Source organism: Sebastes umbrosus, chromosome 11 (assembly GCF_015220745.1).
Source record: "Sebastes umbrosus isolate fSebUmb1 chromosome 11, fSebUmb1.pri, whole genome shotgun sequence".
Taxonomy (NCBI): Eukaryota; Metazoa; Chordata; class Actinopteri; order Perciformes; family Sebastidae; genus Sebastes; species Sebastes umbrosus.
Window position 1 is genome coordinate 19345215 of NC_051279.1, and position 13657 is coordinate 19358871.

The 13657-nt window shown below is 42.4% G+C and overlaps 1 protein-coding gene across 21 annotated transcripts in view; it reads right to left on the reverse strand.

Moving 5' to 3' along the window:
- The window catches only part of LOC119496501, a 41760-nt gene that overhangs the window by 9215 nt on the left and 18888 nt on the right, over positions 1-13657 (reverse strand). For 12 of the 21 annotated variants that reach the window (XM_037783835.1, XM_037783832.1, XM_037783831.1 and 9 more), the window contains exons 9-30: positions 12934-13031; positions 12371-12543; positions 12170-12286; positions 11212-11469; positions 10820-10951; positions 9822-10700; positions 8303-8533; positions 7982-8209; positions 7609-7854; positions 7244-7471; positions 6915-7130; positions 6610-6831; positions 6239-6436; positions 5887-6144; positions 5348-5518; positions 4990-5196; positions 4638-4829; positions 3810-4009; positions 3415-3483; positions 3236-3280; positions 1574-1636; positions 11-190 (exon numbers count right to left, since the gene is read on the reverse strand). In XM_037783835.1, the coding sequence (XP_037639763.1) occupies positions 11-190; positions 1574-1636; positions 3236-3280; positions 3415-3483; positions 3810-4009; positions 4638-4829; positions 4990-5196; positions 5348-5518; positions 5887-6144; positions 6239-6436; positions 6610-6831; positions 6915-7130; positions 7244-7471; positions 7609-7854; positions 7982-8209; positions 8303-8533; positions 9822-10700; positions 10820-10951; positions 11212-11469; positions 12170-12286; positions 12371-12543; positions 12934-13031 (4611 nt within the window). The remainder of the gene's footprint in view (positions 1-10; positions 191-1573; positions 1637-3235; positions 3281-3414; positions 3484-3809; positions 4010-4637; positions 4830-4989; positions 5197-5347; positions 5519-5886; positions 6145-6238; positions 6437-6609; positions 6832-6914; positions 7131-7243; positions 7472-7608; positions 7855-7981; positions 8210-8302; positions 8534-9821; positions 10701-10819; positions 10952-11211; positions 11470-12169; positions 12287-12370; positions 12544-12933; positions 13032-13657) is intronic. The other 9 variants (XM_037783837.1, XM_037783842.1, XM_037783838.1 and 6 more) reach the window with 9 other exon arrangements.

Consider the following 13657-nt stretch of genomic DNA (forward strand, 5'->3'; position numbering starts at 1 on the left):
CGAGGCTTACCCCATCTGCACTGGGCAGAGGCTGACCATTGATGCCCAGGGTGCGGAACGGAGAGTGCGTGGACAGGCGCTTGTCCCACTCGCTGGGTCTGGTCTCCGGGGCGGTTTCCATGAAGTTCCTCTTCAGCTCACTGATGTTGGCATGGTGCCTGAGCAGGTCCTCCTGAGGCTTATCGAACTCCTATAGGGAGGACAGTCGAGAGGAGAAAGATGGCGTGGAGAGGGGGAGGGTGCGGGCAAGAGGGTGCGGGAAAATTGGAGCACAAAAACAATAAAAGGGAGAAGAAGTGAAGATAGAATGGATGGATGGATGGGGAGGGAAAGGGAAGATGAAGGATATGTTCGTAGTTGGGAGAGATTAACAAACAGGAGAGAATAAAGAAAAGTGAAAAAAAGTCAGATTATGTTTTCTGTACAATTTGTGGTGATGTATTTCTGATTAAATAAACAAGCAGAAGCAGGGTTAATTGGTGATTCTAAAGGAACATAAATTAGAAGGGGCCTTAATCTAGATGATCACACTTTGTGGATTCTTGATAGATTATCAGCGACTCCTTTTCAAAATGAAAATCAAGTCTGGCAGCTGACTCATGAGACCAGACTGGTTTATAAAGGGAAGATTCAGAGGAGTCAGTGCTGTGATGTATCAAAGTTGATTATTATTTGGGTATAGTAGTAGCTATAAGCTGCACAGCTCAGCATTAAGGGTCTGTTTCATAGCATTAGGCTTGCAGTGAAATGCGTTGTGAAAACAGGCTGCAAATCAAAGAGCAGGAGAGGTGATGATGGCAGACATGGAACAAATTATCAAAGATGAAGCCTCAGTATTTAAATGGAAACCTGTTAATTTAACACAAATGAACAAAAGCAGCAGTAGCAGCACTATTTGGTAACATTTAGCACCAAGTTGATCTTTATTGAGATCTGCAAGATATTGACTCTGGTTTTATCAAACAGAGAAAGATCTCGTCAATGAACAGAAGTGTTAACTGTTAATCATGACTTATTGTGGTGCTAAAGAGCAACTTAGTGATAAGTGTTTCTCCAAACGTCATTCCTTTCGCATACGACAGCGCTGTATAATTATTTTTGATTTTAATTCCTGTGGTCCAAAAGGTTTAATATGCAGAACTGCTGAGAAGGTGCAATGCATTTCTGGCAAGTTAGAAAATGAGACAAAGGTAAAAGAGCAAAAGCAGGAACAGGAGAATACTGATGATCTGGAAAAAAAAATATATCATATAAAAATGGAGCTGCTCGTGAACAGTGACAATTTAAGGATGCTATGGAGTGCAGCATCCTTAACGAGTTTGTGTACCAATGCGAGTGTAACCATAACCAAATACTTATTTGTTGTAAATTCAACAGCACTCTCCTGAAACAACTGGATTAGAGTTACGCTGCAACACACACACAAACACACAAAAACAATTATCATGTAATCTACATTGATGCAAAACACTGTGAATCATGCCACATGCAAGCGTGATATTAAACAGCAGCCGTTGTGCCAAAGAGCGAGAAAATAAAGACGGAGACCGACATCTCCAGAAGGGATACAAACCTCCAACATTAAAAGGCTATGTCTCATATAAATTGAGTCACCCTCAATTTTCTTAGCTCTTTTCTGTGAAAAATGAAAAGAAAAAGTGTGGGTTTGTTTCAGTTTCCCCCCGTGTGCTGGCATTACACTGCCAGGCGTTGGACATCATGCATACTATGAAATTCACTACAGTGTTAATACAACAAACAAACAGAGCTGTGAGGAGTCTGCATGCAAAATAGTTTGGGGCTAAGTGACCATAAGAGCCAGACTGCAATATACTAACAAAATAAAGAACCTAAGGCTACAGAGGACTGACTTAAGATTTCTATTTTCAAAACGAGAAAGAAAATAAAGAACGACAGAAATGTGATAGAACACCAGTTATCATGCCACTTTTTAGTGAAGTGCACAACTCTATAATCATGCATGTGTGCATTCCAGGGTTTACAACAGCAGCAAGCAATGAGAGGAAATGAATGCCTTGTAAACTTTCCAACAGATAATATGTGTAAAAACATATATTCTGAGGCAAGCATAGTCTCTTCATATTGATTTTATATTATTCTACAAAAGGGATAGTTTTGGTATTTTGAAGTGGGGTTGTATGAGGTACTTATCCATAGTTAGTGTATTACCTACAGTAGATGACGGTTGGCACGCCCCCAGCTTGGAGAAACAGAAAAGAGTTATCACACGGAACCAAAGCATTGTACTGCTGTAGACGGGGCCAGCAGGAAAACATATTTTAGCCACCTAAAAGAAAGACTCACATAAAAAAATCAATATCAGTTTAAGTGTACACTATATTTAGAATACTTTTGCAGGTTTACCTTGCCATTACACAGCCCTTTCCAACGGGGAACTGAAGCCATTGTATCCGTCTATGCTCTCGCCAAAGCCACCAGACTCCATTGAAAAAAACTGTAAGTTTACCTCTTAGAACGTGGGGGTTGCTGGTCTACCACTGCCTCGACTGTTTGTTTGTGCTATTGTGTGACTTTGGTGATTCCGAACGAACCAAAGTCACACAATAACACAAACAAACTAACCGATCGAGACAGCGGTTGACCAGCAACTCCCGTATTCTGCAAGGTAAAATTATTATAATTTTTTTTAAATGGAGTCTGGTTGCTTTGACGAGAGCAAAGATAAGGCTTCAGTTCCCCGTCGGAAACGGGACTGTATAGCTGTCTGACGGCAAGGTAAACCGGTGAAAGTATTCTAAATATAGCGTACACTTAAACTGATTTAGATGTTTTTAAGTGAGCCTTTCTTTTAGGTGGCTAAAATGCGTTTTGCTGCCAGCCCCGTCCTCAGCAGTACATTGCTTTGCTCCTGTGCGGTAACTCCTGTCTACTTCTTCAACCTGGGGGCCTACTGTAGATAATACACTGGCTATAGATAAATACCTCATACAACCCCACTTCACACCTAACACCCAAACTATCCTTTTAACACCAGATACTCGCTGTTTACATAATCCATCTATTCTTTTTTTTTTCTATCTCTTAAAATTGACTGTATGTGCATCGAACCTGATGAGGATTTCATTTAAGACCTAGCCGTATGGAAGCACAACATGAGAAGAGTGTGAGATTAGTCTTTTGGATGAGAAGCTCGATATTATCAGAATGGAGGTGGAGAGAAACGGAAAACGTATACGAGGGCTAAGAATCTGACCTTTCGCATTCGCACCACCTCCGAGCTCGTCACCTCAGACTCGTGCTACCCCGGGGGAGGAGAGAGGGACACATGTTAGCATCCTCCGCCTGTTGGCTCTAACACTCACATCTGAGAGCCATAGTGGAAACAAGTCGTCTGAGGGCCGACATGCAAGAGGCCGGCGGTCCGACACTAACCTGAATGTCCCCATTGATGGTGGATATCAGTGAAGAGTTTACTTCTCTCTGGTCCCTCCACACTGCTGGCTACAGCAGCAAGAGAGACACAGTTCACACTCAGACACAGAGAACAATCTCTGCTCACTACTTCAGCATCTTTTATTATTAAAGGCTATGAAGCAATTACATTAAAAGAGCTCTTCATATCTTATAGTTATCATCATCTACAATCACAGTACGCAGACAATCACTATGAGGAGCAATAAATAAATAATTGCTGATCTTTTACCGGCTATCCTGTAAGGCAAATATGGTTCACACACATATATGATGCTGCATTTTTCCCTGCACATAAACATTTAGATTGAAATAACACAAACATGTAAACCAGTGATCAGAGAAAAATTGAATACCTTGACCCCAGCTTCGATTCTTGAGGGCTCCACAGCTTCTACAGTGACCTCCAGCTTTCTCTCGTCCTGGCGGCTGGTCTTGATTGGAGTAGAGGTCTGGGGCTGATCGAGGAGGGCCATGGGGATCCCGGCCTCAGCCAGAGCCGCCTGGGAGAAGACCGGAGCACTGACGGGACGGGTGCCCCTCTGTGTGCTCACCACTAGACCAAATACAGACAAAATGGAAATGTGAATAATAAGGAATGTTTTAGCACAATGTGTTATGGAAGGATATGATTGTATGCACATCTGACATGATCAAATCCCTTATGTGAGTAAAATGCACAGTGAAACAGCTATAAACATAAATACAGTAACACACAATAGCGCATCTGTGCAAGCGGCCACGTCATACTTACAGTCTCGAGCCACGATGTGATCAGATAAGTGCACACACTGCACCTCGTATGCTTGGTTAAAGTCTCTTTTAAAAAGGACAAGCACCGGTCAGAACCCGAAGTGGGCCTGAAGCAAATATCCACAAAGTGGGATGAGAGCAAAAGCATGGATTAGTTCTTGGATCCGATGATGGATGCAAAGGCAGATGATGTTAGGCTGCGGAGAGCTGTGAAGCTCAATGTGGTTGAACTGGCGAAATGCTGAGATTAAGAAAGCATTATTTCTTCAATCTGCGCAACACAGCACAGTCAGAAGTCCTTGAATGATGGTGAATGTGCGTTTGCCATCTGTGGCCAAGAGAAGTCAAGGTATCCTGTAAACAGGCTGCAAAATGTTGCGAAGCGAGCGGTTCATCTGCAAACCAACAAACCCAAACAGGTAAAGAAATACCTGACTCCTTGAGGCCAACATCTAGTAGAACAAACCAATCATCATCGACATGTGTTTGTGTGACTGGACGTCTTTCCTCCAGGATCCGTTCCTCAAACTGTGGTCTCCTCTCGGGAATAGCAATCCTTGCTTGGGCCACAGCAGCTGGAACTCTCATCTCTGCTGGGAACTGGATGCGTTCAGGGACAGCGACTAATACAAATACACAACCAGGTATTATTCACACTTGCATTTACAGTGAAATAGACTGCTTAGTCCAGACAGTAGGTGCACATATTAGAATATTTGTGCACTTTAAAACAAACTCAAATCGAAATATTTGCATGTAAAGCTGGACTTTTTTTTATTATACCTGATTTCTTAGTGACCACATCCAGAAGAATAAACCAATCATCTTCCACCTCTCTCACTGCTGGACGTGGTTTCTGCTGTACCACCTTCTCCTGCGGCCACGTCTCCTCCACTATAGTAACTCTCCGCTGTGCTTTCTGCTCTACGGCTGCAAACTCTTTAGCTGGTCTTACTTCAGGATGCGTACGAATACGTTCGTCCACAGCCGCTAATGTAGAACACACAACAAAGCTTTCTCAGTCAGATCACAATGTACAAGGTGAGATATACAATAGAACTGTAAGGCGCACACACAGACACCATGTTATTCTGTCTGATTCCATCTCACAGTAGCAGCCACACATAAAATTGCAGAATACCTGGTTTTATTTTTGCTGCAACATCTAGCAGCGCAAACCAGTCATCATCCACCGGTCTCGGCTGTGACGGTTTAACCACCGATTTCACAGCGGGCCTCACGTCTTCCATGATGAATTTAGGTTTTGGTTCAGTGGCTGCCACCACATCCAAGATACGCTCAACCACAGCAACTAACAGAGAAATAAGGGCAAATGAATCTGATGCTAATTTATTTAAAGAAGACCTACTTTACTTATTTTCAGGTGCATACTTGTATTTGGGGTTTCTACTGGAACATGTTGACATGCATGGTTAAAAGGTATAATATGCAACAGTTGTCAGTTGGTCTGCATAAACAGACACCACCACACACTTCTAGTGGGGCATAAGTGACGATTGAGAAGGATTATTTTAGTCTAGACGTTGTTTGTTTTTTTAGGAAATTGTTGCATATTATACCTTTAAAGAATCAGGTGTCAGTGCAGTCCAGCTTATGAGTCACCACTCAACTGAACTTTTTTAGCACAGTGTATGCAGACGCTTTGGCAATGAGAGGTACCTGGTGGTATGACAACAGGCTTTTCGCGGATGATGTCGAACAGGGTAAACCAATCATCTCCTCCTTCTCTCTCTGACGGCGTTGCAATTTGACTAGGTCTAATTTCAGACAGACGTGTCTCATCTTGTCTGCTCTCCACACCAATTATCATCTTCTTCCACGTTCTAGTCTCTGTGGTGGTCACCTCTGCCTCAAACGTCTTCCTCATATCCGGAATCATCTCAACAGCAGTAACTGGCACAAACGGAGTCAAAGAAGCTGAGCAAGAAAAGTATATCGAAGTTAAAAGCTGCAGAAATGGCTAAAGATGAAATGTTTTTTGGGGTGCAACCATATATTCTATTACATATACCTGATGGTAGTACGACTGTCTCTTCACGAATAGCATCAAACAGCACAAACCAGTCATCATCCCTCTCTGGCAGCGGCCGGGAAGGCTGCAGTCTAATCTGTTCAAGATCAACCTGCTGCAACTTCCGCTCTACGCTTATCACTTCAACTCGTCGAGGTTGAACACTTGGATAAATCTGACTCGGTGCTGCCAGAAAAACTGAAAGCAAACAGAATTTATTCTCAAGCTTCAGCAAAAAGTGAAGAATCCAACCATATTTTATACAGGTTAACAACGGAAATAATCATTGAATAGTTTGCGTGACACCCAGTTCAAGTCTTCTTTGGTGTGATAATGTGTGAAAAATAAAGACATTTGAAGGCTGTGGCTACCTGGAGGTACATAGGCAGCTCCTCTGGGAACAACATCCAGCAGAAGAAACCAGTCATCATCTCTTTCTCTGACTGGCTGCGATATTTTCTGCTGTCCTCTGTCCTCTTTCTGCACCACAATCTCTTCAACTACGACCTCCTTCCTGGACTCTACTGGTATTGTTTCAACCACAGTAGAGACACTTTCTTCAGGATAAACCTGAACGTACTCAGCCATGGTAACTAATGACAAACAGAGAGAATGAGTATTGTAAGACAGTTATAATAAGTCTTTATGGTGGGCCTGGAGGTAAAGTCGACAATACCTGGTGGCACATATGATGGTTCTCTAGTGGGGACATCCAGCAGCACAAACCAGTCATCCTCTATTTCTCTCACAGCCTGTGGCAGTGCTTCTACCTGCTTTTCACTCAGCACAGGAGCCATAATCTCCACTCTTTTTTCTCTCACTTCAACAACTGTTATTTTAACCAGAGAGACACGTTCTTCTGGGGACACTTCAACACGCTCTGCAACAGCAACTGAGACAAAAAAGATGCAAATCCTCAGACACTATGTATGGACAGTACAGGGGATTTCAGAATAAGAGCTCAAGATAAAGGTGTGAAGCAGAAAAGGGGATTTTTAGCAATACCTGGTGGTACATAAGATGTTTCTCTGGGAACAACATCCAGCAACACAAACCAGTCATCATCCCTGTCGGTCACTGGCATTTGTGGGATTTCTTGTAGATGTCTTGGTGCCTCTTCTATTATCTTTCTCTCTTCAGATACAACTTCTCTAATCTCCTCCTCCTCGGCTGCAGTTTCAATCACAGAGACAAAACTTTCTGCACCAATCTGGTCTCTTCCCTTCAAGGTAACTGATAGGGTAAAGTCAGGAGAAAGTCTTTTAACACAAATAGTAATACACACTTCCGGTATATTAGCAAGCAAGCACAAAATAAAGCACAAGAGAGCCAAAGTTTTGGAAAGCCGTACAGGGGATTTTTAGCAATACCTGGTGGTACATAAGATGTTTCTCTGGGAACAACATCCAGCAATACAAACCAGTCATCATCCCTGTCGGTCACTGGCATTTGTGGGATTTCTTGTAGATATCTTGGCGCCTCTTCTATTATCTTTCTCTCTTCAGATACAACTTCTCTAATCTCCTCCTCCTCCTCCTCTTCCTCCTCCTCGGCTGCAGTTCCAACCACAGAGACAAAACTTTCTGCACCAATCTGGTCTCCTGCCTTCGAGGTAACTAATATGAGTAGAGTCAGGAGAAAGTCTTTTAACACAAAAAAAGTAATACACATTTCCTGTATATTAGCAAGCAAGCACAAGAGAGCCAAAGTTTTGAAAAGCAGTACAGGGGATTTTATCAGTACCTGGTGGTACATAAGATGTTTCTCTGGGAACAACATCCAGCAACTCAAACCAGTCATCATCCCTGTCGGTCACTGGCATTTGTGGGATTTCTTGTAGATGTCTTGGTGCCTCTTCTATTATCTTTCTCTCTTCAGATACTACTTCTCTAATCTCCTCCTCCTCGGCTGCAGTTTCAACCACAGAGACAAAACTTTCTGCCCCAATCTGGTCTCTTCCATCCAAGGTAACTGATACGAGTAAAGTCAGGAGAAAGTCTTTTAACACAAACGGTAATACACACTTAATTTATAAGCACAAGAAAGACAAAGTTTTAGCAGTACCTGGTGGCACATAAGGCGTTTCTTTGGGAACAACATCCAGCAACACAAACCAGTCATCATCTCTTTCCATGATGGTCTGCGGTGGTGAGATCTCTGGTATACGCCACACTTCCTCGTCTCTTATTTTTCTCTCTTCTACTATAATCTCCGTTTTCTCCTCAATTGTTGTAATCTCAGTCTCTGAGGTGAAATACTCGCCTTCATCCACCTCAGCCCGTTCCACAGTAGTAACTAATGATGACAGTAGAGACACATAATCTTTGAACACATGAACAAACATGCAGTGCCAAAAAGATCACAATAAGAGAAGCAGGACAGGGTGTGGAGGGGTTACTCTTGCTTGCAAGAAACTATTTCAAAAGTAGAGATATTACAAAGACTGTAAATGTACAGTCAAGCATCAAAACGTAAATTGTAGCAGCTGACAAGCCAAATTTCAGGAAAAGAACAAAAATCTAGTTGGTTAATATGTTAATGTTGATGAACTCATTGGCTGTGAGGGAGGTTTGAGAGGAATGGTCTGTGTGGGTCAGTCTGTTTTAAGCTGATTCAACTCTATGGATGATAATTACATATATTAGGGATGGGCATTTCAAGCAAAAATACTATTCCATAAACACTGGAAACTATTTGATCATTCTTCGAAGATTTTTTTAAAGGTCAAGTGTGTAGGATTTAGGGGGATCTTTTAGTAGAAATGGAATATAAAACTAATATATATGTTTTCATTAGTTATAATAACCGGAAACTAAGAATTGTTGCGTTTTTTCGTTAGCTTAGAATGAGCTCTTCATATCTACGTAGCGAGCGGGTCCTCTTCACAGAGTCCGCCATGTTTCTACAGTAGCCCAGAACGGACAAACCAAACACCTTTTTATGTTACCTGAAGGCCACTGTGGTTCTCTGACATGCTTGGAAAGGGAGGGGTAGGCGGAGGGGTGTTCAATTGGTTGTAATCTGCAACTTCACTTCTGTTAGATGCCACAAAATCCTACATACTCTCGATTTAAGATAAGACGATAGTCGCTTAAACCATTTGATGATCAAAAATCATGACCCATCCCTAATATATATATATGACTATTCGTTCTCATTCTGATGACTGAAAAACAACACTTCAAATTCCGAATTTTTCCTGGATACACCACGAAGGCTGTGGTTGTTGGCCTGTGATATCCATATGTTTACCCCTTTTGCAAAATTAGGACATCTACATCGACCAAATTTGTTCTGTCCGCTAAACTGTCATTACTTTCGCTACACTGCCTCCACCTGAATATAACCCAGAACTATACCCAGCACAGACAGACCTTTCATAAATATCAAATTATATTTATAAGGGAAGAAACCTGTTCACTTCACCTTTCTATGGAATCTAAAGAGGGTTTTGCGGACTCAACTGACTGTTCAATTGTTAATGTGAAGAACAGTACACAAAAATGTATTATAGAAGAAAATGGAAGTGATATTAGAGAGATTAGTAGAGGTCTAAAGCTGTTTGCACAGTGACATACTTTACCTGGTGGTTTGAAAACAGCTTTGTATGGAGGGCGGTCAAAAAGTATGAACCAGATATCCTCATCTGGCCCCTGAGATTGATCCTCAGTCTGAAGCCTCTCTGTAACTTCTCCCTCAGTTATCTCCTCCAGTGTTTCTGTCTTACGCCATGTCATCTCTTTTTCTATCCTCTCCTCTGACATCACAACACGCTGTACCTGCACATCTTCCATTTCTTCCTGCGTCCGCCCTCTCTCTTCTACAATGGTCACTCTCTTCTTAGTCCTACGCTCCACCTGGTATGCAACTATAGATGAAGTGACATCTGAAGATAAAGATTTCAACTTGTCCTCCACCTCGTCTCGCCATTCCTTTTCTATCTGGCGTAGCTTCTCTCTCAAGCTGTCATCAAGCACACTGTCGTCTGTCACCTCTTTTTCAGTCTCCTGCTTCACCTCAACCTCTTCCTCTTCAGGCAACAAGCCTTTTAAAAACACCTCCTTTATCTGCTCTTCCAATTCGTCCACTTCATCCTCTTTTGTCTCTATTTTACTCACAGATTTCCTTAAGACGGTTTTTACTATACGTTCTGCTTGTATTTGTCTTCCCTGCTCCGAATCTCCATCTTCTTCCCTCAACTTATCTACCTCTTCCTTACCCAATTCCTGTTCTATTACATCCTGAAGCCGCTCTGCCATCTCATCCATGTCTTGGAGTCTATCCTCAAAATCCCTAACTTCTCTAAGCCTCCTTTCCAAAACATTTTTCTCTTTCAGCTTGTCTACCAACATCACGGTTTCCTGCAACCTCTCAATGACCTTCTCACTGGACAGTTCCTGCTCTGCCACACGACTGCCCTGCTCATCCTCCTCCTGGAGCTGGAACTGAGCTAGGGGAGACACTGAGTAAAGGGGAAAGCAAAACAATGAACCATGAAAGGAACGGAAAAGTGTATTTGTACTATCAGTATTTAAACTCCGAGGGTCACATCTCCACACAAAGTCACACAAAGAAACTCACATGGTTTGTCAGCACTCTCAAGCGAGGACAGGCTGAAGAGTGGGTCAAAGTAAAGGAACCAATCATCTTGTTGTGTCAGATCTGGTCGCAATAGTCGGTCCAAAGCCCTAATTTTTGCCAAGCTGAGCTTAGCTGATAACATCAGAGAAACAGTGCTGAACATTTCATACCAGATCAAGTAAATATCAAACTGCAAATGCTTGAAAATGGGCAGAATAGCACCACATGCTTGGTTTTTATAGAAGCCTTTGAAGATAATGCAGTGTACATGTAGCGGTGTAATTCATAAACTGCATGCTAGCCACAATAAAATAAAAATGTAGATGCTGGGTTCAGATTTCCTTTTGGCAAACTGCTAAATAACCATGAGCAGGCATTACAAGTGCAAATACCTGGCTGTTTCACAAAATCGAAAGGTGGGACAAAGGGAAAAGGAGGATGACGATGGAGCACGGCAGACCACTCGTCCTCTTTGCTCCTCTGCTTTTGTTCATCAGACGCCAGCTCCTGCCACGGTTCACTGACTGTCTGGGTGATGGTTTGAGAGCCAGTCTGCCCAGTCTCAGTTTCCTGCCAGGTTTCTGCGACTGTGTGAACGGACTGCCCTTCCTCCCCGGACTCAATGAACATGTGCTCAGACTCCCCTCTGGCTGTGGAGAGATGACGAGGTGATGGCAGTTATGTAATGGTTCTGCTGGAGAGACGACGGCGACTGTGAATGCTTCACAGTGCTTCAAGCGTGTTTTTTTGACCAAGCCAGATGCCAAGCATTTGTACCAGACTATTGTGAGAGTCCAGTAAACTGAGGTTAGTAAGCTGAATGAAAGATGCCTCTCATCCTTCAAGACAAGAACAGATGAAACGGGCAAAACCGGCCATTACTTTTCAATGTCTAAAGTTCCAGCTGTTTTAATGACAGCCACTAGAGCGGTGATGAATCAGTTAAGATGTTGAACATAAACGCAAAAGCAAGTGAAAGCCATTGTGCAACACACATCAAGCAGCAACTTCTGAAAATGCCAAAAAATGAGGAACAGCAGCCTCAAAACTGGAAATGCCTCACTGTGCTTAAGCATGTGGGGAAACTCCTTATTTCTCTTTCAGAGTGACCCAAGATACCCTGGGATTATGCCAGGGAAAGTACAGGGTGGGTGACATTACCCATGGGTCAGAGTAGGTCAGCATTTGGACAAGTTTTGTCTTCAAAAGGACTTCAGGCATAAAAGCAAATGAGCCAGAACATGAAAGCATGTTAAATGATGTGATGAGGCGGTTTTTGCGAGTGAGATTTGAATAAATGCTGCAAATATGCCAAAAAGCGCTGGTGCGGCTCCACACAGTTCCTGGTACCTGTGAATTCAGGAGAGGGCTGGGGTTTGTCAGACGTCAGCATCAGCGACCAATCATCAACCTCAGACCTGGTTGATGCTGAGAGTCCTTGCAGGAACTGGAGAGTTTCATCTCCAGCTGCAAGAGCGACACAAAGTCTGAGAGTATAGCTTATTGAACCAGCGCTTTTATACAATGATTCCAACACGGGTTCACACATACCTCCATCTAGGTTACGGGACAGCCTCTTGCTTGCAGAGCGCGTGAAGCGAGGGGCCGGGCGGTCAATCATGGAGCTGGCCTGGCGGGTTTGGGCCTGAGTGCGCCCGCTGTACCGGAACTTGGAGCCCAAGATGAGGAAGCGCCGTGATGAGGGCGGCTCTACTGTTGGAACCCTGAGCGACAAAAACATTAATTTTATTTTCATCCACCCAGCATTAAATAAACAAATTTGGCAGTTTAATTTCCACGACAGACCCACGTACCAGAAATTCAAATATTACATAATTTTACATTAAAGGATTATGCATTCACTAAAAATGTTCATGGTTATGCAACAAGGTTAGCAACAACTTCAACCTTTATCTTATTAAGTAGACAAAACCTACACCATGGCTATGTGGCTTTTCCTCTGTGGTTAAACTGCCAGGGAGCCAATATAAGGCTTAAGCTGCAGAGACGAGTTAGCCAATTATCTAGCAGGGGATAGGCAGAACCTCAGAATGACCTCTGTTGCCGAGCAGGGAAGTGCCAATCAGAATAAGGAGAGAAGGACCTGGTCTTACCTGAAGAAGGTATGGTGTTCAACGCAAACTTTCCACAGCTTCTTCGAGGCTTTGTAGTTGGGCAGTTTAAAGCCAATTGTGCTTTCATACTGCTCTTGCTGTAAGTGAAAAAACAAACATAAATCAAAGTTGAATATAATGTTATTCCACTCGTAAGAACCATCTCAAACAATGGCTTAAGGCAAATCAGAACTTCAATCATTATTAATCTGACATGCTGCATAATGTATTTTGTCTTTTCTACTTGCGTTTATTGTATATTTGTATGTGTATATTGTTACCTGTGTAGGGACTATGGCTGAAAATAAGCATTCCTGCTAATTCCTGCATGTTTACATCCTGTATTTTATACTAATGTTCATTAACATGCTCTGACCCTATCAAATAAACAAATAGATAAATAAATGTAGATAACGTGACAAACATCCCAGAGCCTGGTTGAATGAACATATTGTAAATCATGTCAATTCTATAAAGACAATTTCTTAAATCAAAATATTAGAGACCTTATTTATGAAGTATTTTTAAATGCCAGCTATAAAGATGGTAAAGAAGTTTACAGAATAGTCTAGAACCAAATTGCAGTTTGTATTATCTTTTTTGTATTAAGTTAACTGTAATGATTAACCCAGTTGTTCAGTCAACTTAAGTGTATAGCTGAAAATAAAATGCGCTGTCTTCATGGGCTTTACACACCGTCAACAGCAACAATTCTCAACCAGTT